This window comes from Salvelinus fontinalis, chromosome 21, assembly GCF_029448725.1.
Source record: "Salvelinus fontinalis isolate EN_2023a chromosome 21, ASM2944872v1, whole genome shotgun sequence".
Taxonomy (NCBI): Eukaryota; Metazoa; Chordata; class Actinopteri; order Salmoniformes; family Salmonidae; genus Salvelinus; species Salvelinus fontinalis.
In genome coordinates, this window is record NC_074685.1 from 32,705,424 (window position 1) to 32,731,018 (window position 25,595).

Below are 25,595 nucleotides of genomic sequence, written 5' to 3' on the forward strand. Positions count from 1 at the left end.
GGTTTCCCTAAGCAGCTTGGGGGGGAAACCGGATATCCAGTGCATCAAAACATCCAACAAATTGTTTTCTTGTGTGACAAAGTGGGGGTTTTTTCGCATGGAGAACTCCTTCCCAACATCTGAGTTTGATTAGGATTGCTGCTCAACAGAAGAGTATCAGAGAAGCAATGCAGATGAAATCAATGACATTCAAAGAACCTGAGCAACAGGTTACTGATCTTCAAACCTGCAACACAATGCTTTCGATAAAAACTAAGGTTAGTTGTTGAAATGCATGACAGGGTGATTCATGCATCAGTTTGATTGACTTATACAGTAGGGGAAGGGGGATACCTAGTCAGTTGTCCAACTGATATGTGTCTTCCGCATTTAACCCAAACCCTCTGAATCAGAGAGGTGCGGGTGGACTGCCTTAATCAACATCCACGGTGCACGGGGAACAGTGGGTTAACTGCCTTGCTCAGGAGCAGAACAACTTTGTTTTACCTTGTCAGCTCGAGATTCGATCCAGCAACCTTCCGGTTACTGGCCCAACACTTGGCTACCTGCTGCACTTTGTGGAAAAACAATATTCTGTTCTCCAGTAGGTCCCCCTTACTAGCTCTGATCTTGCCGATAGCTACTTTATTGAGGAAAAATGTACTTACTATTACTGAGATGAATGCACTAACTGTAAGTCGCTCTGGATGAGTGTCTGCTAAATGTCTAAAATGTAAAATGTCTCCCCTGGTTCTGTTTGTCCCTCCCTGCATCAGGTTTACAGGAAGCAGAGTATAGTACAGGGGAAGTGAATGATAACATTAGGTTGTTTGTACAACACCAGATTAAGTGCTGAGCTATCATACTGGAAACTGGAAGACATGGCCAGAAGGGATCAGACAGCAGACTACCAGAGAAGTAGTTGGAGCTCTAACAACCAGTGGGGAAAGAGGGGGAGGGGCATCTTCTCGAGTGAGATGACAATCAGATTAGACAAACAACCATGTAAGAAATGGGATTCAGAGGAATTTTTGTTGAATAATGTTGTTTTGCTGTTTTTTTAAACTTTTATCTCACTTGATGGACTCAGTGAAGTTCTGTGTTTGTTTTTATCACGTTTTCCATACATATAGCTCAATAATAATCCACAACATCTGAGAGGTTCTGGAAAGGCAGCCATAACATATGATCAGAACTGACCATACTATCTATCTTGTTATTAGCATATGTATATCTAGCTCATTGACTTCCAGAACCTATCCATGTGTGTATGACCAGAAGTGTTACTTCTATACCAAACAAGTGTGTAAATGTGCTTGTGAAAGTGATGTGTGTTACCATTGTATACCAATGAATTCAGCACAGTGTTGTCGAGACCAGATGTACTCTCTCTCTCTGGTATCCCCACTCCCATGCCCCTCGCTCCATCCCCCTCCCCAGAGTGCCTGCTTGTAGCCCATGGTTTGTTTGGCCTCTCTCACTGCCTCGGATGGGTGGTAGGGATTCCAGTCGTCTCTGGGATGTTAGAGACAGTCTAAAGCGTCTGTGATGCAGGTACTGAAGTCATGCAAGACCTGAGCCAGATTCCCAGTGGGTGAATAAAGTCAAAAGGCTGAAGTCCAAAACCACCAGAAATAAAGTGTCACATTTATTGATGACAAAAGTTGGGGTCTTACAATAAAACTGTATCTTTAAAGTAAAGGTTTCACTCCTTACTGAGCAGTGTCAGGATCTTGAGAGACATGCATGACACTTCTTTGGCTGTGGTGGAAATGGCTTTAGCATGACCACCATAACACAAGATGTTTGATAGGTAGGTAAAGAGGAGGGAAAGGACCGGAGATATGGCTTTTGTCTGACAATGTGAAAAGGAAATGAAACAAGGAACAAACCAGACATGAGACCTAGATTCTTTGAAGGGTGAAATTGACTGACACACGGAAGGTCTACTTTGGGTTTTAAAAGCCTAGTAAATCACTTGTGTTATAACTGAATGTATAGCGTGTTGTCTGTTTGTCTACATCTTTGCCTGACTTGGTTAGACCTTAGTTTTGTGGTAATTTGTCAGGATGTTCCATTAATTCTAGTCATGGTCAAGTCCTAAATATCGGAGCAATACTGCATCAATAATGCAAATGTTTTATAGTGTTGTTTCTTTGATCTGTAATACGATCAGGTCTATAATTATTGTCACCCTTGATAAAGATGAGCAAAAAAGACTGAATAAATAAATAAAATAAATAATACAAATACTGAGCTGTATTGTACGCCCCAAACATTTAAAAAATGATATTATTTATACTAAAACAATTGCTCAGAGAAAGAGATTTTGTTTAAAAAGTAACACTGAAATATATAAAAGACAGGGGTCAAAATGATTGGCACCCCTGTTTTCAACACTTTAGCACCCTCCCCTTGCAGGGATAACGACACTGAGCCTTTTCTAAAATGTTTTATGAGATTTGAGAACACGTTGGCAGGGTTCTTAGACCGTTCCTTCATAGATTAAGATGAAGATGACTTCATCGGTCAATTGCACCCAAGGTCCAACCTGTATGCATAGGACATATACAGGTTTTTGGAAAGGGGTGGGGGGGGGGGGGGGCTGCCACATTGGGAACCCAGGGGGCTGTTGTTGTGTGGGGTTAAGTTCCTTGCTCGAGGGCACAACAGCAGGCAATGGCATCTAGGACTTGATACCAGCAACCCTCCGGTTGCCAGCTCACTTCCTGATAGATTCCTTTGTCAGACCTGGGATTTGAACTGGCAGCACTCCGGTTGCTGGCTTGCCCTTCGAACTAACCTCTAGGCCACCTGCCGCCAAAGAGCTCTATTTTCATGTCATCTGATAATAGCACTGGTTCCAATCTAAGTGTGAATGCTGTTGATTTAAAAAATATATTTATTTTACTAGGCAAGTCAGTTCAGAACAAATTCTTATTTTCAATGACAGCCTAGGAACAGTGGGTTAACTGCCTTGTTCAGGAGCAGAACAACAGATTTGTTCCTTGTCAGCTCGGGGATTCGATCTTGCAACCTTTCGGTTACTAGTCCAACGCTCTTACCACTGGGCTATGCTGCCGCCCCAAATTGAACTCCAGGCGATGCTATGGTCAGATGACATGAAAATAGAGCTCTTTGGCCTCAAGTGGTGGGTTTAGCGTCGTAAAACAGAAGAACCTCATACCTAATTTAACATATGGTGGTGCGTCTGTTATGTTATGGGTGTCACGTCCTGGCCTTAGTATTCTTTGTTTTCTTTATGTTTTTTAGTTAGGTCAGGGTGTGACATGGGGAATGTATGTGTTTTTGTAGTGTCTAGTGTAGTTGTCTAGTTATGTCTATGGCTGCCTAGATTGGTTCTCAATTAGAGGCAGCTGTGGTTCATTGTCTCTGATTGAGAGCCATATTTAAGGCAGTCATAGACATTGGGGTTTTGTGGGTAATTGTCTGTGTCTATGTTCTATGTTGCATGTGTGCACTTAGTTTATTTATATAGCTTCACGTTCGTCTATTTGTTGTTTTGTTTTGTTTTTCTTCTTAATAATAAAGAGAAGATGTATTTTTCACACGCTGCGCCTTGGTCCACTCTCTCACCCTTAGACAGCCGTGACAGAATTACCCACCTAAATCGGACCAAGCGGCGTGTCAAGCGGCAACAGGACCCACCTACACAGGATTTCTGGACATGGGAGGACGAATTGGATGGTAAGGGACCTTGGGCTCAACCAGGAGAAAATCGCCGCCCCAAAGCTGAGCTGGAGGCAGCGAAAGCCGAGAGGAGGCGATATGAGGAGGCAGCACGGAGGCAAGGCTGGAAGCCCGTGAGTACTACCCAAAAATGTCTTGGGGGGAGGCTTAAAGGGAGTGTGGCGAAGTCAAGTAGGAGACCTGCGCATACTCCCTGTACTTACCGTGGAGAGCGAGAGTACGGACAGACACCGTGTTACGCAGTAGAGCGCATGGTGTCTCCTGTACGCGTGCATAGCCCGGTTCGGTACATTCCAGCTCCACGTATCGGCCGGGCTAGATTGAGCGTTGAGCCGGATGTCATGAAGCCGGCCCAACGCATCTGGCCACCAGTGCGTCTCCTCGGGCCGGCTTACATGGCACCAGCCTTACGCATGGTGTCCCCGGTTCGCCTACATAGCCCGGTGCGGGTTATTCCACCTCCCCGCACTGGTCAGGCGACGGGGAGCATACAACCAGGTAAGGTTGGGCAGGCTCAGTGCTCAAGGGAGCCAGTACACCTGCACGGTCCGGTATTTCCGGCGCCACCTCCCCGCCCCAGCCCAGTACCACCAGTGCCTACACCACGCACCAGGTTTCCAGTGTGTCTCCAGAGCCCTGTTCCTCCTCCACGCACTCGCCCTATGGTGCGTGTCTCCAGCCCGGTACCACCAGTTCCGGCACCACGCACCAAGCCTCCTGTGTGTCCCCAGAGTCCTGTGCGTCCTGTTATTGTTCCCCGCACTAGCCTGAAGGTGCGTGTCCTTAACCCGGTACCTCCAGTTCCGGCACCACGCACCAGGCCTACAGTGCGTCTCAGCCGGCCAGAGTCTGCCGTCTGCCCAGCGGTGCCTGAACTGCCCGTCTGCCCAGCGGCGCCTGAATTGCCCGTCTGCCCAACGGCGCCTGAACTGTCCGCCTGCCCAACGCCGTCTGAACTGTCCGTCTGCCAAGCGCCGCATGAACTGCCCGTCTGGACTGAGCCTTCAAAGCCGCCCGTCTGCCATGAGCCTGCAAAGCCGCCCGTCTGCCATGAGCCATCAGAGCCGTCCGCCAGACAGGAGCCGCTAGAGCCTTCCGCCAGACTGGAGCCGCTAGAGCCTTCCGCCAGACAGGAGCAGCCAGAGCCTTCCGCCAGACAGGAGCAGCCAGAGCCTTCCGCCAGACAGGAGCAGCCCGAGCCTTCGGCCAGACAGGATCAGCCCGAGCCTTCCGCCAGACAGGATCAGCCCGAGCATTCCGCCAGACAGGATCAGCCCGAGCCGTCAGCCAGCCATGGCCAGCCCGAGCCGTCAGCCAGCCATGACCAGCCAGAGCCGTCAGCCAGCCATGACCAGCCAGAGCCGTCAGCCAGCCATGACCAGCCAGAGCCGTCAGCCAGTCCGGAGCTGCCGTCAGCCAGTCCGGAGCTGCCTTCAGCCAGTCCGGAGCTGCCGTCAGCCAGTCCGGAGCTGCCGTCAGCCAGTCCAGAGCTGCCGCCCCTCAGTCCGGAGCTGCCGCCCCTCAGTCCGGAGCTGCCCCTCATTCCGGTGTTGCCCCTCAGTCCGGTGCTGCCCCCTAATCCAGTGGGGTTAATTTGGAGGGTGGCCATTTGGAGGAGGCTACCAAAGCGGGTATTGACAATGGTGGAGTGGGGGCCACGTCCCGCACCCGAGCCGCCGCCATGATGGGGCCCACCCCGGACCCTCCCCTTTCTATGTCAGTTTGTGCGGTCGGAGTCCGCACCTTTGAGGGGGGGTACTGTCACGCCCTGGCCTTAGTATTCTTTGTTTTCTTTATGTTTTTTAGTTAGGTCAGGGTGTGACATGGGGAATGTATGTGTTTTTGTAGTGTCTAGTGTAGTTGTCTAGTTATGTCTATGGCTGCCTAGATTGGTTCTCAATTAGAGGCAGCTGTGGTTCATTGTCTCTGATTGAGAGCCATATTTAAGGCAGTCATAGGCATTGGGGTTTTGTGGGTAATTGTCTGTGTCTATGTTCTATGTTGCATGTGTGCACTTAGTTCATTTATATAGCTTCACGTTCGTCTATTTGTTGTTTTGTTTAGTTTTTCTTCTTAATAATAAAGAGAAGATGTATTTTTCACACGCTGCGCCTTGGTCCACTCTCTCACCCTTAGACAGCCGTGACAATGGGTCTATTTTGTTTCCACTGGTCCTGTGGCCCTTGTTAAGGTCAACGGCATCACAAACTTTACCAAGTACCAGGACATTTTAGCCAAAAAGCACGTTGCCTTTGCCAGGAGGCTGAGATTTGGCCACAAGTGGATCTCCAGCAGGACGATAACCCCAAGCACACATAAAAATCCACAAATGAATCATTAATTGACCACAAAATCAACATTTTGCAATGGCCACCTCAGTCTCCGGACTTAAACCCCATTGAATTGAAGAGAGCAGTCCATCAGTGCAGACAAAGGAAATCAAGGACCTGGAAAGATTATGTATGGAGAAATGGTCTAACATTCTCCCCAATGTGTTCTCCAATCTCATAAAACGTTTTAGAAAAAGGCTCTGTGTTGCTATCCTCGCAATGGGAGGGTGCTGGAGTATTGAACACGCGGGTGCCAATCAATTTCACCCTTATCTTTTTGAGATTTTTTTTATTACTTGTTTAACAAAATCTCTCTCTGAGCTATTATATAAGTATAGAATAATATCATTTCCCTTTTCTTTTTTACATGCAATACAGCTCAGTATTTGTGTTATTTATTTTATAGTCTAATATAATCTTTATCAACGGTGCCAATAATTACGGACCTGACTCTATTTTAAGGGTACATCTCTGTCGTATTGATACCACTCACGATGAAAGGATAAAAAGCAAACTCCTCAGCAAATATCTATTTCTAAAAAGAAGAAAAGGCCCTAAGGAAACAGATGAAGACAACACTCCGAGCCTCACCTTTTAACGAGGATACCAGCAATGGTCAGAAGCACCCAGGTGGCATTGACAAGACTGAAGTCAATAGAGACCTAACCTGTCTGGCAACACTTCCACCGCTGAAAAAGGAAGACCGCGAAAGACAGGAAAATATATGAATATAAAATATACACAAGATAGGGCGAGAGGGGGATATGGGAATAGAAAATGAGAGGAGAGAAGTTGAGGAGAGAGAATTTCCACAATTCACTCCAAACCTGTTCTGAGCAACTGGTAGGACTTGGACTCGGAAGGGGAGGGAACAGGGTGAGAGGGAGGGGTAGAGGAGAGAAAGAGAGAGAGAGGGATAGGAGGGGAGAAAAACAGCCTCTCCCTTACTCTATCTGACACACACTCACCCTCACACACACAGACACACACAAGCAACTAAGCAACATTAAAAAAAAAACTCACACACATAGATCTTCAAAGCCAACTGGCTTTCATAGACCGCCAATTATCCTAAGAGATTACATCTGGGGGGATTGCGTCAGATAAATAAGGTGAGAAGAGTGACAAGACCCAGTCACCTCAGCGCAGCAAGACAGACAGGGAGAGTAACTAACTCTTCAACAAGAGAAGCAGCACGCAGCCACTCCACTCAAATGGACTCAGCTCAGAGAGACGGAAAAAAGAGAAGGAGAGCTCCAGCTCACACTCTACTCTAGCTCAGAGGGACCAGGACACAGAGACCCAGCGCTCCCATTCTCACTTCCCCCACATAGAGGAGCACAGCACACCAAGAAAGAGACACTCCAGCTAAGAGGCTCCATTATACAGACAAGTAACTTCAGAGGAAAATCCAAAGAGACCAGAAGAAAAGCAAGGATTACATGATTCCTTTTTTCCCCTCATCCGCTGATTCTTCATTTTGATGAGAAACAGCTGTAGTGTTTATCTTGAGATTTGTTTTATTTATTCATTTTTTTGAACATTTTTGGTGTCTCCCCGTCCCCTCTTCTAAACCTCCCCTTATCTCATCCTCTCCAGAGGTGGTAGAGGTAGCTTCTCATTAGTATTGTACGAGGAGAGTGAGCGGCAGAGGGCGAGAGGTGCTGGTTTCCCAGTTTTGAGTTATGTATGTTGACACATTCCTTTGGAACACGGGAGGAATAAGCAGCAGTAAGAGCAGCGGCAGTGTTGTCGTCGTCATCCGCCGGGGGTTCCATCTCCCGCTCTCAGCCCTTCTCCCTCTCCCCCATCCAGCATGGTCCTTTCTGTGAGCTTTTCTCCAGTCCTCCCAGCTCCAGTACAATGTGCATATGGACAGTGACTAAGGGTGCCGCCGCCTGGTCCTGCATTCGTCTGTCCATCCTCTCAGTGCTGCTCGTCCTGCTGCTCTGTCCACTGCCCTCCACGTGTCATCCGATTGCACCTGGGGTCGCCACTCGCTCCGTGGCGCGCTTGTCCAGGGCTGCCAACGCCTCTTCAGACACTGTTGTGGGGCGGCATGTGCGCAGCTATAACCATCTCCAAGGAGACGTGCGCAAGAGGAAACTCTACTCCTATCAGAAGTTCTTTCTCAGGATTGATAAAAATGGCAAAGTCAATGGCACCAAAAACAAAGACGATCTCTACAGTAAGTAACCCCCGGAAAATATGCACTCACTCAGCTTATGTTTTGTGAGTTTTGCCTCTTTTCTCATCCCTCTCACATGTGAGTCCCATAGAGTTTGGTTTCCCCCCATTATTATAGCACTGCTCTCTGGTTCCCTGCCTTAGATTTGGCTCCACTGCCTCCACACATAACACGAACCTTACCTGGTATTGTGGTGGGCATCAGTGGGCATAGATGTGTAGCCTGTGTTTCGTGTCTCTGCCTGGGCAGCAGAAGGTTCTTGGATAGTGGAAGCAGCATGGTTGTTGCCTCAGTAATTCAGTGGACTTTCCTTTAGAGCACGTCTACTGGAACCAATTAGAAATAGCCCGAATAACCCTTTTCTCTCTGAGAAAATATCTTAGGGATCACATCCCTATATGCTTTCTTTGGTGACTTATTACATTTTATTATTACAATGTTATATGTAATAAAACTAGTGCTACTAGTGGCAAATATAGTGTTATCATCAATTGAGGTTTTCTTCATCATCATCACTTCCCAGTTGCATAGCTGTGTCTGTCATGGGCTGACATTAATATCTGTATCGAAGTGCTTGTATCCATCCACACCCCTGCTTAGAATGATATCTCTCAGCTCATCGTTATACTGCTCTAATCACTACACTTGCCTGCCTGGGTACCGTAAAGATTACTACGCGGCGAGCGATACCCCAGACACCCCAGCCAATGCTCGTAGCACCTGGCCGCCACACGCTCTCTCCAAGCTGGTTGTACACTTTCCCGTCAGTGCGCTGTGCGCACATTGGCCCTAATAAAAGAAGGCTTTGCCATGTGGAGCCCATGTGTGGCTTCTCTTCTCAGACAGTGCCACTCAGACGCTGAGGCTCTGCAAGACATGGCTGAAGGAATTTCAATTAGCAGAGCGTCCTCTCGCCTTCAGCACACTCAGAGTTTAACCATCAGAAGCGGATGTGTCAATAACCACCAAAGGTTCAAGGTTTGAGATCAGGTCGCGGCTATAACACCTAGGCTTGATCTACCCTAAAATTACCCTTAATGCTTCAAAACATTTAGACAGAAATGTAATACATAGATTTTTTGAAATCCACTTTACAATATGCTGTAGGGGCACCTTGCTTGTTTATGGAAAGATGTCAGTTAGAAAGAGAAAGAAAAACAAGAGAAGTGCGTAGTGTTTTGTGGTGAGTGTCCAATGCATGCTGCATGTGAGTGGTTCCCGCCAATAGCCCACCACATGTGAATATAATGCGGTTGTCATTAGCTCCCACAATGACCTTAGGCACAAGCCTGCCTGGTAATAATTCTGAAACCAGATGGACAGAGCACTTCTTAGGGAATTCAGATCCCATGTTGCCCAAATACGGTCCCGTCTGAAGTGTAGCTAGACAGGGCTAGGAACGAATGTCTGGGGGGAGGCAGAGGACCTGGGCCCGTTGGAGGCAAAGTGAGAGAACTACCAAGGGGTGATACATCTGAATCGATCAAAACAGCTTGGACACGTGCCACTTTTAAACACAAAACATTTTCTATGAATCCAAAAGAAAAATGCCCACCAGGTTGCAGTATTGTTCTCTGTCTCTCTGACTTGAAACCTTGCTGTGAAAAGTCAAAGATGTGGCATAAGATAAGATGATAAACACCTCTTGGTTGATGTATTTGGAAACTGCAGAAACTACAGGTGAGACTTCAGACTGGTATTTCAGGTCTCCTGGTTTGGTCCTAAAAGGGAGACTTGTTGACTAGTTGAAATGTCTCAGAGCAGCAGAAATATAGAGAGCTGCTGGGTAATGTTACTTCTATTTGTTGGTGGTGAAGTGGGAGATGCTGGGGTAGCGATTGTTTTTGTCCTTGCCCAGCAGTTTGTCCAGTCATAAACCCTGGGACAGCTGAAAAATGTGCAATAAAATGGTGATGAGTACATGTTCATCTAGCCTGTCAACTCCTCTTAGTCTGGTAGTATCCTGCAACATCATGGAATTCATTTTTGGGTTAAAATTAACCAAATATTAGAAGACCTTCCTCATCAGGACAGAGACTGTAGTGTGTGGGAACACCCTCACTTCATTATCTCCAGTTTCGTGCTGTTCTGAAATATGTTCACTTGGATTGTCTCCAGCATGCGTGAAAATGTGTCATACTTTGTGAGGCAAGGCAGACATTGAGAAGGTGTGTCTGTCTGTAAACTCAGATGTCATTGTAGACTGATGCGTGGCAGAATATGGTGAATTTGTCTCTAATTACATAGAGTATGACCAGTAGACATTGCCTGGCCAGGCCTCCACTGCCCACAGAATTGTAGCCTGTTAGGGTCTTTATCCTCTGCAGCTTTGATATGCCCATGTACAGAGGCTAGATGTTTACGTACGGTGGAGTCAGAAGGCGAAAGAACGAAAGATCTTCTAATTAAATAAAATGAAGTCTGATAACATAGCTTTTTGAAGAGTGATATGATAACCATTGTAGAAATACGTAGGTAGGTAGGCTACACTGTCGGAGTACAAACCTGTGCTCTTAGAGCCTCTTTGTGTGCTGTGTTGGTCAGGTCTGTGCTGCACCACGGCCGGTGTGTTACCCAGCCCCTCTCTCTCTCAGCCCTCTACAAAAGACCTATCTATGTGCTGTTTGAAACCCAATCCAGACCATATTGTGTGATTCCCTTTCAGAATCCATCTGCTCAGTACTACAGTGTCACACTGTTCTTCTGCACGTTACTCTCCACTATTAGAGTATTATAGTATTAAGACACTGCATGTGGGAACCAAGCAAACAAACTGCTTATTTTCATACTGAATTATTCAACATGTCCAATGTATTTTCTGTTCTAATCTAGAATGTCACTGACCAATAAGAAACGGTTTATAACAGATTGGTGTTGGTTTTTTCTCTTAGTGATTTTCTCTGATTTGGCATCTGGACCCCACTCTCCCTGTCCTCTCCCTTCACTTTGCTTATCAATGAAAGAAACTGGAATCGAAAAAAGCACTCTCTAATAGACGACTGAATTCATCCACAGTGGACTGTGGTCTGCAGTTATATACTTGGGGATACTGGGGAGAAGGGGGTCCGGCTAATGAACATCATTAGACCCTGACAGTTTTGATTGAGGGCAGTTTAGGGTTCAACTGCAGGTTGGATCGTGAGCTCCACAGAGTCCGACTCTTTCCAATCATGTTGCCGACTTTGTGGACTGTCCAACACAGAGGGGTGAGGCCAGCAGCCATCTATCCTCCTCTCACCCTACTTAGCCCTCGCTCTAATCTGATGCTGCTGAATTAGCATTGCAGGCAATCCCTGACAAAATGGCCTGTTCTAAAGCCAAACTCATTTGTTTTTGTCAAGTACTAGTGCATTAGGAGATTGTTGATGTGTTGAGCCCTGGAGGAGATGCTGGTGTACAGCAAGCACAGTGAATAAGTAGTATCAGCACTTCTTCTGTCATGTCATGGTCCACTCCTTTCCTTGATGTAGACAAGGACCCTGGACAAGGTGCTGTTTCATTTTATATTGCAACATTTGATACAGATACCTCTAGATCCATATCCAATGAAGTCAAACTTGGCTGAATCCTAAGCTCCTTTGACTGACTCAAAGTGGCCCTATAACTATCCAACCTGATAGTGTTTGTTATCCTCTGCTGTCCTGGCTGGTTCTATAGCATTTCTATCATCATTTCTTCGAAGATTTGTGAAAGGAAATGGTTCTGACAACAGGAATCCTCTTAAGTGCTGCAAACGAGGTCTTAGTAGCATAGAGGATGGGAGGGCTAGGTAAACCTAGTACTTTTATGGTTCGACAAGACCATAAATGGGGGATGGGGGCTCTGGTGTTCCATGGCTCAGCAGTAGAACCCCGTCGTTGCAAAAGAGCTAAGAAATTGGCTATAGACTAGTGGTACCTATGGCAATGGACTAATATGACTGGTTGGTGATGAACAATCAAAAGGGGCGAGGGGATGTTGTAGAAATATTATTACTCCTAATAGTTATGTGTTTATGTTGCCCTTTTTCTCAGCCCATAGTTATAGTTTTTGGCTCTTACATGCTTCATCGTGAGCCTGATGGTGGTGTTGGAACGCAAGGCTGTGTGTTTTCTCACTGGTTTGTGTTTCTCCTAGCAAGAGTGTGGTTGTGTGTGTCTTTATAATGTGTTTATGAGAGGATAGCAAGAAACCATGATGTGAAATGTGTAAATGTATGTTGTAACTGCACCCGTCTGCACCACATGGATGGCACTCTCTCTTGAGTGTTTTCCTCCTCTCTGTGGTTATAGTGCCCGTGTGAGGTTCTCGTGGGAAATCTTAACCACACAGGCAATAAAAGTGAGTTATGAGGATTGTGTAGATGTACAAAAGGTTAGTGTCAGTGCTTTAAAAAATCTATTTGACCCTAACATCTTCATAGGCATTCTCTTTTCTGATTCATAAATAATTGTTTGGCCAGGGGTTTAGAGAATATGCGGGATGTGTCTAATTGACTCCTACGTCCTGTCCTTTTACACTTATAATTAGAAGCAACATGTTTAGGGATTGTTTTAATCTAGGCCTTCAAAGTTCCAGGATAAATTAGTACACAGGAGTTCTTTTTTGTTGCATTGCTTTTTGTTGTTGTTGCATTGCTTATGAAAATGGTAGTACGAACAGTCTATGTTACGTAGCATAACAGTATAACAGCAGTTGGTAGAGTACGGCGGAGTGTGGGTTTGATTTCCGCCGGACCACCCATATCGAAATGGGTGCATGCATGACTGTAAATGGATTTGGATAAAAGCATTTGCTAAATGGTATGTATTATTATTATTATTATTATTATCCCCATAATACCTCCATCAATGGAAGAGGCTGCAGCCTTATCCAACAGGAAGTCATTAAAAGCAGACACCGCTGGCACAGGACACCCACGCCTACACCCCCTACACCCCCGGGTTGTTAGACTTGTGTCGACACTTTCTGCCTTTAGACCTTTCCAGCAGTATCTCCCTTATCAAAGGGGAAGTTGGAGCTGTTTAAACAGGTTGTGCATTCACATAGATTTGTGAAGGCCTACTGTACAAATCGGATTTGTTTAAAGTGTGAAAGTTATAATTCAATGATTGAAGGCAAGCCAGTTCTTTACAAACTTAAGAATTTATCATTCGCTCATCTTCAACTAACCCCTCTTGAACAAGAAGGTTGTCCAGGGAAGCCTAGATTTGTCTCTCAAGTATCTTATTGTTTCTGCCCCCTCGTTTGCCCTATTTAGAGTTCAACATGGAGGTATGGATGTCCAGATGTATGACTAACCTTTGACCCCATTACTTAAAGAGAGGGTCATTTGTGGCAGGGTTGGTTTAAAGGAGAACACCACTGTCTCCCCACTATCATTTTGTCCTGTCTGTCTCTAACAAGCTGCAGTCAGAGAGTGAGTGAGTGAGTGTGTGTGTGTGTGTGTGTGTGTGTGTGTGTGTGTGTGTGTGTGTGTGCGTGCGTGCGTGCGTGCGTGCGTGCGCGCGTGCGTGTGCGTGCTTGCGTGTGTATGTTCAAATAAGGAAAGCTAGCAGTTTTCATATTTTTCTATGCGGTGACTCTGACCAAAGTCGCAGGGGACAAGGGGGAACTGAGGCATCGCTCTCTGTACTCACAGTTTTCCCCTATTCTTTAAAAATCATTATTTACGCATATTCTTTCAGCGCTTCCTGATATTCACCCATCAATTTACTGTTGTGTCAATCATTGACTCATCTCAACATTTTTGTAATAAAACACAGACATCGTGAACCGCATGCCACTATACCATCCAGCCACCTCTTTATTCTGTCTGTCAGCAACCTCTCTGGAAATGTCAAAGCTTCATTGGGCAGTTCTCTTCTCTGAAGAATGGATTATAATTCTCTGGAATTTTAAATTGTCAATCTTTGTTTTGATTAACTGGTTTTGAGTTTTCAATGTTTACCTTATGTGCGTATTCAATACCCTCACAGACGTGCAGGATTTGACTTATTCCTTAAACCAAACCAGAAAGTCAAAGGCTCACAATTCATCAGAATGATTCAACAGAAGAGCAACTTTTGAACATGCCGTCAGCTCTGCAATAGTATGTTGCTGCCCAGAGCACAGGATTGGTAAAGATACATGGCATTTTCTCTATTTTGGAAGATGCATTGCTAAATCTAACCTGGTAAGAAATCAATGGTATAGGCCAATGTAGTTGAATGGTAGGCTGTCCAGGTGAAAGAAATGTGAGCATGTTTCATGTGTTTAGGTGCTGCAATGTTACAAACATTCACTAGATTAGGTCAAAGTCGCAAATCATTGAGAACCACAGACATCACAACACATTCAAGATGTATGTACACACACATACACACACACACACACACACACACCGAGTGTGGTGGGACAGATGGAAGTCTGCGAGAGAGAGAGGAGAGAGAGTCTTAATAGAATCATCAAAGGTAGCGCAGGGAGACCAGTGCTCGGACCAGAGACGCATCTGGACAGCCCGTCCCGTTTTAAAGGAGCAGGCAGGAATGCCAGCTAATTACCCATTGCGTGCGCAAGAGGCAGGGACGTGGGGGGGGGGGCACTAGGGGGGCACTAGGGGGGCTGTCCTGAGGCAACTGGTGGCTGAGCAGGAGCCCTGGATCTTATCCGTCACAGATCCTATATCCAGACCCCCACTGCTTTACTGGCCACTAATGCAACACGTTCCCACACTGGACCAACGCTGGCCCAACACTGTCCTCATCCACATGGGTGCCTGCTCTGACATTTACGAGAGGGAACAGAAGCCTATGTGCCGCCACGTGTGTGTTTGATGGTGACAGAGTAAAGTGTAAAAAAGTATGTGTTACATACTCGAATCCTGCCCAAAATCTGGAGGGACCTAAGACAACAGATCCAACACAACAACCAGAGGAACAACCAGAGGATAAGCTGTTGATGCACTTTCAGCAGGAAATGTTGAAAGTTGTGGTGATAGGCTCTGGAGAGGATTAGTTTGTTAGGCCTAGTGCTTGAGTGCTGCAGTGCATTGTACTTTCCCCAGCAGTAAAAAGGCATCTGGACTTCAAAAACATGGGACCTTAAATCCCACTGACCCCGGGTTCATTACGTAACATGCCTCAAAGAGTCTATAGAATGTCCAGAACTATCGGAATCACAACATTATGTTTACCCATTCATACAGTATGCAAAATGCAAGAAAGGTTATAAATGACCTTGCCAGATCAAACCTGCAAACACACATTCATATGGTAAGCACTCAGTGCCCGATGGCACGTTTTGACATTTACTGGCATAGGTACTATGCTGCAGAACCAATAGCATTGGATAAATCACATTATCTGAGAAGACTGCATTTTTTCTGAAACCACCGTGAACATCAACATGCATTTCATTTGGTTTGCAACGTCCTTAAAACCACCATTGACACAATACACAGTGATACTATTACCCGGCATTGTAAGCTGATCTCAAACCATGCTAATGTGAATGTTCTATCTCAGAGAAATCTAATGCTATCTGTTGGCTGGAAAACAGAGCTCAGGTATTTGAAACAACACATTTATACTCATTACAGGTGATCATTTTCTTCTGAGTATCTGGATTTGCTTTTAATCATGCTTTGCTGGCAGGTTTAAAATCACACACAGCTCGACAGTGTTTCTCCCATGTAAGACTGCTGTTTATCCATGTTTCAAGCAAAGAAAACAATATTGACAGTAGGATGGATAAGAAGTATTGGATGTACAACTTCTGTGTGGAGATGGATCTAAAACACAACTTAACAGCCTCATGAAACAAAAATGTATAACTTAACTGTCGCTAGGTGAAGATGTAGACAGTGAACAGGTGATGTTTTCATTGGATGTTGCTCACCGTCCGCTATTTAGCGCCAATAGGCTACATTCACACCACATCCATCACAAGCTCTCGTCACATTACAGCCATGAATAAGTTGAAAGCACCATCCTACAGATTTAGCCAGTCACCGATGAGTTACTAGCAATTTACATGAGTAACCCCCATCGTGGTGTAAAATATCTGTGAAAAGTGACTCATAAACAAAAAATGATTGAGTAGTCGTAAATTACAATGACAGTGGATGGCGAAAACATCCTCAAGTTTTCTTTTGCACGAACCTTTTGACGTCTTGTCCAGCTGGAGTGGGATATTGTCCGACTTTATCTACCCCAATACTTAAATTACTCACAAAGTATACAATTCCCACAAAGCCCCCACTGGCGTTTGTGTTTCTCAATGGATCTAGTGTTCCTTATGCCCTTAACGCTGAAGTCCTTCCACGGATATGAACCCCTGTGTCATAGTGAATTTGACAGATCGTCAATCAGGCTGTCGCCAGTTGTTGGAGGGAAGATCTCTCGCCTTAGATGTTAGTCACTCTTAACCACAAGTAATGCAAATCAAACTGGTGATTGTTGAGAAGTGGAAACAAAACATGAAGGACAGTTTTTGTACAGAAACCTAACAGTCTTAGAAGTGACACATTTTGTATATTTCTGCAAAGACCATTTGAATTCATTGTTTTAATATAATATAGAATTGTTTGAATTGTCAGTTTATATCTCTAAAATCCCAACATCCTCCCTCGTGTGAAAATAAATCATAATTTTCTTTGAAAGTTGTACCTCAAGTGGTAAAACCGGTTTTACAATTGAAAACGCAGACGTTTACACGTATCTAACCTTCTCATATCCAGTCGTGGCCCATACAATGGGAGCAGAGCAGCAATATAATCTTCAAACGGACCTAAGATAAACTGGGGAAACACTTTTACAGCCCTCCCTAACCTTAAGTTCATCTGGAGTCACCACTGACCATGTTTAGGAGTCAGTGGGGAGTTTGTAGGGGAGATGAGGGGTGTAGAGTGGGGTTGGTGGGGGGAGAGCTGTGTTGTTCTGCAGCCTAATGAAGCCGGCCCCTCAAGAGAGCCCAGACCCTGCTGCACTGATCTCTCAGGAGCCTGGGAGCCAGAGGCCTGTGGAGGCCAGATCAAAGGTGCGAGGCACTGCTGTCAGGAGCCAGCCCAGGGTCAAACCCAGTTCCTCAGCCCCCCCTGCCCTGCCCTGCCACTACCCCAGCCCCTGCTCTGCCCTTCCACTACCCCAGTCCCCCCTCCCCTCCCCTGCCACTACCCCAGCCCCCCCCCCCCCCCTTCCCTGCCTCTACTCCAGTCCCCCAGGCCCCTCTACCACCATTAACCCAGCCCCCACCCTTGCCCTGCCACTACCCCAGCTCAGGCCCAGCCCCAGCCCCTTCTGCCACTACCCCAAACCTTCCTGCCATTACCCCAACCCCTCCTGCCCCCCCCCCCCCCCCCCCCACATCTCCTGTCAAAACCCCAGCCCCTCTTGCCAAAACCCCACCCCCTCCTGCCACTATCCCAACCCCTCCAGCCCCTACCCCAACCACTCCTGTCACTACCCCAACCCCTCCTGCCACTTCCCCAACCCCTCCAGCCCCTACCCCAACCCCTCCTGCCACTACCCCAACCCCTCCGGCCCATACCCCCAGCCCCAACCCCTCCAGCCCCTACCCCCAGCCTCAACCCCTCCTGCCACTACCCCAACCCCTCCTGCCACTACCCCAACCCCTCCAGCCCCTACCCCCAGCCTCAACCCCTCCTGTCACTACCCCACTCCCTCCTGCCACAACCCCAACCCCTCCGGCCCCTATCCCCAGCCCCACCCCTCCTGCCACTACCCCACCCCCTCATGCCACTAACCCAGCCCCCGTTTAATAGGACATGAGCTGCCTCTACACCCCTGAATCTGGAAGGTTAATAGGAAAGACTTGCCTGTCATAAGGGCAGCAAGTTAGGTTCCCCAGGACAATTATGCACACACTCTGGGTTGACGACATTGGTGGTCTTGTGGCATCTAAGCTGCTTAAACTTTAGTATCGAATTGATGCCTGGTGTTGATGAGAAAAGGTATTTCTCTCAGAATACGGCGTGCATTGTATGTTCTATAGTAGTGTGTAGTCTTCTATACAGTTCACAGCGATAGAAGTGGTAAGTGGGCTCAGTGGTAAAGCTGGCTGGATGAAGCTACAAATGTGAAAGCATTGAGGTCATTTTGACAAGATGCGATAACGGGAGTTCTGTCACCCTGCCAAGAAACCACGGCCTTATGTGGAGATAGGGGGTCTGTGGGGGGAGGGGAGGGGAGGGGAGGGGAGGGGAGGGGAGGGGAGGAGAGAGGCCACCTACAGAGCCCAGGGTAGAAGCCAAGGCTGCTGCCGATGGGAGTCACACCAGGCAGTTGACTTGACCACCCAATGGACAGTCAGCCAGCAGAGCTGAACTGAGCCACCAGAAGACTGTCTGCTCTCCAGTAACGCTGTAATTAGCAGCCATAGCCTCTGCCAATGGTACTGTAGGAGAAACCCAAGAAACACAAATTACTCAAATACTGTGAAACCACATCGACCAATTGAGGTTGAAAAGAGAAAGAAGTCAGATGACTCACCTTATCTAAAGAAAGATATTTCAGAAATGTTTTACCTGCACTCATACGGTATCTCATTACACCATAAACACACTGCCTCTTCTTGTGTGCAGCAGTAAATTCCTTTAGTGAGGCAAGCAAACATTGGACCTCAAATCTAGGTAGCACAAATACAGCTTCATAGAGTGAAATGAGGCGGAAAACTGATTTTGGACTCTTATATAGTCTTGTCCATACTGTATCTGGAACTAACCCTTCATTAGCACTGAAGACTGCAGTCGACTGTTACAGGACCTTGGGGCCTGGTTTTTATTCATCTGCCATATAAAACTAACACAGTCCTGTTATATACACAGGTGTTTGTCTTCGTAGTTTCTGAAAAATGTTGATTGCAGAATGTCAGCACCTTTTTTTCTTGTTTGTTAAGAAAACTCTGCTTATTACATTTTCAATATTGGTCATAAAACTGTTTCGCTGCACTTAAAAGTTCACCCTCACAAAATAGAAATAAAAGTTTTGGGCGATGTGCCAACCAGAGGTAGAAAAACAACAACCCCCCCAGGCATAAAAAGAAACCAGAGTGAGGAGACAGGAACGGGGCAGAACGGAGAGAAAGATAGAGGGAAACAGACGCGCAGAGATAAGCCACGGACAAGAGAGAGAGGAACGAAGCAAAGAGAGAGATAGAGTAAGGATACTCGTTTTACTGTTGTGAACAGAGGGGCTGAAGAGAAATGGGTCTGGCCCTGTGCTGTGCTGTTCTGTCCTGTGCCGAGCTGCCAGGAGCAATATGTTTCAGTCTCTGGTCTGTTCAGTGCCGCCCTCAGATAGAGTATTGTTGCAATTTAAGCCTTTTGTTACAGCCCTGCCTTTCAACTCCAGAGTACAGGTGAAGGTTCTGGTGACTGGCAAGGGGGTCATAAAAAAGTGTTTCGCTTTAACGCACCACATCAAACGGCCCAAAGCAAAAGGCTAAAACAGGTGCCTGACTTTCAACACGACAGAGATAGATCTTATTTTGACATTGCAAGCTTACCTAAAATACTGCAGTGTCACTTATATTACAGGGGAGCTCAGACTTGAAACTTGTTTTGAACCATTCACTCTTGTGCAGATGGTGAAGGTGTTTGTGGCTGTGTCTGAGATCTGGCATGCCTACTACTTACTGAAACGACATACAGTGTACTAATAGTACGACATACTACAGCAATTCGAACGTACTGTTTAGTAAAGCTAATGCATTAAGCAGCAAATATTAGCATACTAGGCTCATCCTACTGAGAATTTGTCATCTAAAGCGAAATTGCGTTGATTCTCGCCTTTTGCTAGTTTTGGTGCAGCGCGTCCCCTCAGCTGAATCGCAGCTGTTATCAAACATACGTGTCTGGAAAGACAAATCTCTTCCTTAATAATGTGCAGGGAATTCTACTAGGTGAAACGGCGAAATGAGTTTGACATCCTGGCATGTATACAACATTTTAGGAAATTCCACGTAATATAAAACTTATTTTTTTCACATACCCTAAAATGCCAATTTAGAACGCAAAGACGGGTATTCCTGAACGGGCCTGTATGTTTGTGTGTTTAACTGTGAGTCAGTGTGAGTTTTTAAAGTAGGTGCATGTCTTTGCAGTGTATTTTATTTCTGTACAATTTAGTTGTACGTGGTCTCCATACACCTGTATCAATTGGCATTGCCTCTCTCTCCTTCTCTCTCTCCCTCTCTCTCTCCTTCTCTCTCCGTCTCTCTCTCCTTCTCTCTCTCCCTCTCTCTCTCCCTCCCTTTGATCAGGGATTATTCCCCTCTAATCCCACTGACTGTCATCCAATTTCTCTTCTCCTCCTTTCATCCCTCCCTTCCCCTCCCCTGTTCATGAACCTGAGGGAAGGCAGAGAAGCAGAGACCAGGCCGGATAACCTTACCACCACACTCAATAGCTGTGTGCAACCAGAGCCCATACGGAAGGGGCTCTCTCACGCCCGCTGTGTATAAAGAAACCTGTCTAATCCGCCTGTTGAGTGGTGGCCACACCGCTTGTTTTGCCGGTTCACAGGTGCAGATAAAACCTCGCCGCCAATTCCTACTAAATGGTTTAGCTTAGGCATTGACAATGTACTAGGAGTTCGTTTTCACAGTACGGGGACTGGAATGTCTTTATTTTGTACACTGCATCAATGGAATTATTCATAGTTTTATGGTGTCATGAGTTTTATACTAGCACTTTTAGAAGTATGCTTATATGTTTTCACACTCCTCCTGTGTTACACATCCAAGGTACTATTTCAGTCTTCGACTGTGGAAGAAAAAGTAGGGGGTGGGGAGTCTGAAAAGAGGTCATGACCTTTGAGCAGAATCCACAGCTGCAAACTGTATTGGTTCAAAGTAGAAATTGGTTTACATGGGAAAGTCCATGGCAGGGGTAGACTAGAGTCCCCAAGTGAGATAATCTTACGCAAAACTGTTAACCATAACATGTAACCCAGTACAGGGACAGGACACAGCCCAAATAGGAAGATATGGAGAGGAACGATATGTCCAGTTGAACAAGTACTTATGGGTAAATGCCTGAGCAACTTATCCCTGATCAAAGAATCCTGCAACAGCCCTCCTAAAACGGGGTCCCCCCTTGTCTCAGGCGGTCCATAAAATCACACCAGGACAGCAGGATGTTACAAATGTGTATCCCAGGAGTAAGAAAGAGGGATGGCACGAATAAAAGATGTCAGCGGGGGGGAGAGTGAAGGTGAGTCAGTGTCAGTGTAGACAGGTGCCATTAACTACTCTGACTCTGGCCTGTCAAAGGCCACCTTGTGAGGCGATATCTACTGTCCTCTGACCCAGGCTAGGAGGCTCCACACTGGGCCAGACCAGCCACCTCCCTGCCTCCCTGCTTGCTACAAAGACCAACTTCTACCAGAATTGGTCCTGAGCTAATCCCCCCTAACCCATGATAGCTTTATGGGTTTATATAATTGACTTTAGGATGAAGGAGACTGGTTTCCACATCTTAAGTCCCTAATTGGTTCAAGAAACATTCAGACTGCAAACTGATATGGACATTTTGGCTTTCGCCAGCGTGCCGCTCCACTCCAAAAACAAACAAAGCAAAGAAATGGTTTTTCCAAGGCTTAGCCCCAGCCAACGCCTCTCACTCAGGGCTTATGGCCCGTTAGCATGGGAATGAAATGGCGGCTCAGCCTGTCTGTTCTCCATGACTGGCACAGAGACACACAGCCAGGCAGCCAGTCAGTGGTTTACTGAGGGGGATCAAGCAAAGATGATTGTGATTATTCAAAACATGGTCAGGGATAACAGGCAGGGACAACAGTGTGACTCTACCCCCCGGTGTGACTCAGTAGACAAGGCCTGCAGTTATTATACCTTTTTATGTAGATTTGTTCAGTAAACATACTGGAAAAGACGGTAGTAACTGACAACATCATGGACTACAACATACTGTATCCACTTACATTCACTGTAACACTTAATCAACTGGCCTGCATGCTATAACAGCAATTATAAACTGGGTAGTTTGAGTCCTGAATGCTGATTGGCTGACGGCCGTGGTATATCAGACCGTATACCACGGGTATGACAGAACATTTCTTTTTACTGTCCTAATTACGTTGGTAACCAGTTTATAATAGTAATAAGGCACCTCAGGGTTTGTGGTATATGGCCAATATACCACGGCTAAGGGCCGCGTTGAGTCGTGCCTAAGAACAGCCCTTAGCCGTGGTATATTGCCTTATGCCTTATTGCTTAAATAAACAGTGGAGCCTAACTGTATGAGGTCAAAAACACAAACGCTGCCAGCTTTTACAAGCATTCTTTCTCAATGCAGTTAAATTATTCAATGACTATCACTTCAGTGTATTGGCCTGGTATAACTTACCTATAATGTGTCTGTGTGTCTTCCAGGTGTGCTGGAGATCAAGTCAGTGGATGTTGGGATCGTGGCCATCAAGGGGCTCAGCAGTAACTTTTACCTGGCAATCAGCAAGAAAGGAGAGCTTTATGGCGCGGTAAGTTTAGCCTGTACTGAAATTCACACACAGAATAACAATATCCCTACAAAAACTGGAGCTAATTATTTGGCTGAGTATACAAACCCCCCATTAGACTGATTCAGTGTTCAGAACACTCACTAGTTAGTTGCCAGGTAGTGTTTTTACACTGCCACCTTACTGTTGAAAATAACTCTCTTCCATACTATACTCTCCTAAGGAGCTGGCTCCTTTGATGTTGTGTGAGAGCTCTTCTCTCCTCTGTCCCCGGGCCCTTAGAGACGCCTGGGGTTGTTTTAAAGGACAGTTCCACTCCACTGCCCGTAAATAATCCCCTAGTACAAGTCGGCCCAGCCAAAAGAGTTGTCGTCTTGGAGAAAGTAAGCCGAGACGCCCCTGCCGTCCCTCTTTCCCAAACACACAGATCCTCCCATATCCCACACCATGCTTGTGCTCTGCTCTATTCAGACCAGAGAAACACAATACAACAGCCCCCATTCTACTAAAAGCCCTCAAGGGCTACCGGTACTGTTTCATGTGCTCTCACACATCATCTGAAACATAACAGTGAAAGGCTGTTACTACGGCTCTCTTAGTAGTGAAATCAGATGAAATGAGACACAAAAAGCATTCTAGCTAGGGAACACAATTCCCATGACGTATTTTAAAGTGTCACACCAAGGTACTGTCATTCACTCAGTAAAGCATTGGTGGCATATCTGTCCCTCATTACACAAGTATTATATTATAGTTAGCTGGTTCTACATTCATATATTCCATTTTGTGGGAGATTATTTTCACACAAGTTTCCATGAGAAAGAGGTAGCCGAACGTGAGTTGAACCCAGGGCAGTGTTTCCAAAATATTCTCATATGATTTGGGAACATTCAGTTTACTTCTGGATTCAATTTGAACAGCTGTGGCTAAAGAGCATTTGGGAAAGGAACATTCTTTACGGGGTCACGACTGTATCCCTTTTTTTGTCTAGTTAGTCAGGACACTAAATGACAAGAGCAGTCTGTTAGAAGTCTGATGAACCCCACTGCCATTATGCAAGAATGTATTTATATTGTTGTTAACTTGCCTTATTGGAGCCAACCGACCTGGATATCTGGATGAGAACCTCTGCTTAGTGAATACATGATGCAAATGTAGACCCCAGTTCCATTGCCTGTGCTGCCAAAGTTGTCGAATCACTCACAATTTGTTTTTCTTGTTTGTTCACCAGAGGGACTTTGGTGTTGACTGTCGACTGACCGAGCGGATTGAGGAGAACAGGTACAACACCTATGCCTCAGCAGAGTGGCGGAACAAGAAGAAGCCCATGTTCGTGGGGCTGAGCGCCAACGGCAAGCCCATGAGGGGCAAGAAAACACGAAGGAAAAACACTGCCACCCACTTCCTGCCCATAGTGGTGTAGCCACCGCATTGGACAGTTCCGTCCCCTGGGAATGTTTCACTGCACTGAGGAAAGACTGGGAACCATTAAAGACATCATGGAGTCATATGCAGTCAATGTTTTTGATTTGCAAAGACTATACGTATTTTCTGGAAGGAAGGCACTATGTAAAGGAACTGTTTGAACTCATTGTCGCGGAGTCTGACTGATGATGGCACAGATTTGTTTTTAAGTTATGATTCGGCACAGGAGAAAATATGAAACATTTTTCTGTGCCAAATCATTTTCAATGGGCGAACTGTTGGAGACAAAACTGAATACTGAATAAGAGGACAAAAAAAGGACACTGATTCAGCGTCACTGAAGACAGGGTCAAAGGGCAGAGTGTACCATGTGTATTTGTCTGTGTGATGATCTGTGGATGCAGTTACATGTATTTATGCTGTACTAACTCATACAAGGAACTGAAATTGACACTCATGCTTTGTGACAGACACGTACAGTACTGGAAGCACTTGGGTGACTTAGGTGTGATGGAAGAGAAGCTGGGCCGTGGAGTGAGTCAAATGCAGAGAATTTAGTCAAGTTAGCACCATAGCATAAACCTTATTAACATGCAAGTTCACTGTATTGGGTATTTCCATTCCTTTACCTGACTGCTTTAAAATAAATTATTTATTTTATGTAATATTTAAAGAAACCAAAAAGACCAAAAATATGGAATGGACAAATTCATTATTTTTTATCATTTATGCTCTTCTTTTTAAATACTAATCTATCGTTTAAACATGAATAAAATGAATATATTTCTCTTTACTATGTATAATTGTCTATTTGTAGATGTACACCTATTTATTTCACAATACCACAGCACTACACAGCACAGATTATGAACTGTAGGTGTAAACTCAGCTTTTGTTGTTCTTTTACTATAGCAGATGCAAATCACATGCCTGTATCAACAGCAGTATTACGTGGTCAGAGTAACAAATGAATGGCGACTGTGGTATGCTTTTTGACATATCAACTTACAACTACCAACCCTTTCATGAATTAGTTGGGTAGGCTACAGGTATGAAAAAGGTCTGATTTCCTAGCAGTTGGAGCAGAAGGAAGGAGCTGTTTAGAAGCTCGTCAAGACGCCAGAAAATCCAATAAGTAAATTTGACAGCTTGTTCCTAAATTCATTCATAACTCAGGGATTGACTTTGTGGTTTCACAGTGGAAAATTTAGACAAACAAACAAACCTCAAACTGGGGTACATTCTGTGCAAGATTCATATGCCAGCCAGTGTTTTTAGAGAAAACAAGGAGCGGACCCTTAGGAGTTCGCAAATTCTTAAATCCTTAATAACGGAAATACAGATAAGGTAAGGCTATGGACATTGGACATCTACAGCCCACAAAAATACAAAAATCGATAACCAGCCAAAGAAGACTACATACAGGAAATACAATGTGACAGTTTCAGTCTGCTTAACAGATCTTGCAGTTTACAACATTGCAGAGATTTTACCAAAAACAACTGTAAC

The 25,595-nt window shown here is 45.6% G+C and overlaps 1 protein-coding gene across 1 annotated transcript; it reads left to right on the forward strand.

Annotated features, from left to right (window-relative positions):
• The first annotated feature begins 6,989 nt into the window (after positions 1 to 6,989).
• On the forward strand, positions 6,990 to 24,813 carry LOC129819143 (fibroblast growth factor 10-like). The gene is made up of 3 exons (XM_055875703.1): positions 6,990 to 8,208; positions 22,579 to 22,682; positions 23,893 to 24,813. Exons 1-3 carry the CDS (start codon positions 7,884 to 7,886, stop codon positions 24,082 to 24,084), a joined length of 621 nt encoding a protein of 206 aa, XP_055731678.1. The 5' UTR covers positions 6,990 to 7,883; the 3' UTR covers positions 24,085 to 24,813.
• The last annotated feature ends 782 nt before the right edge of the window (positions 24,814 to 25,595 follow it).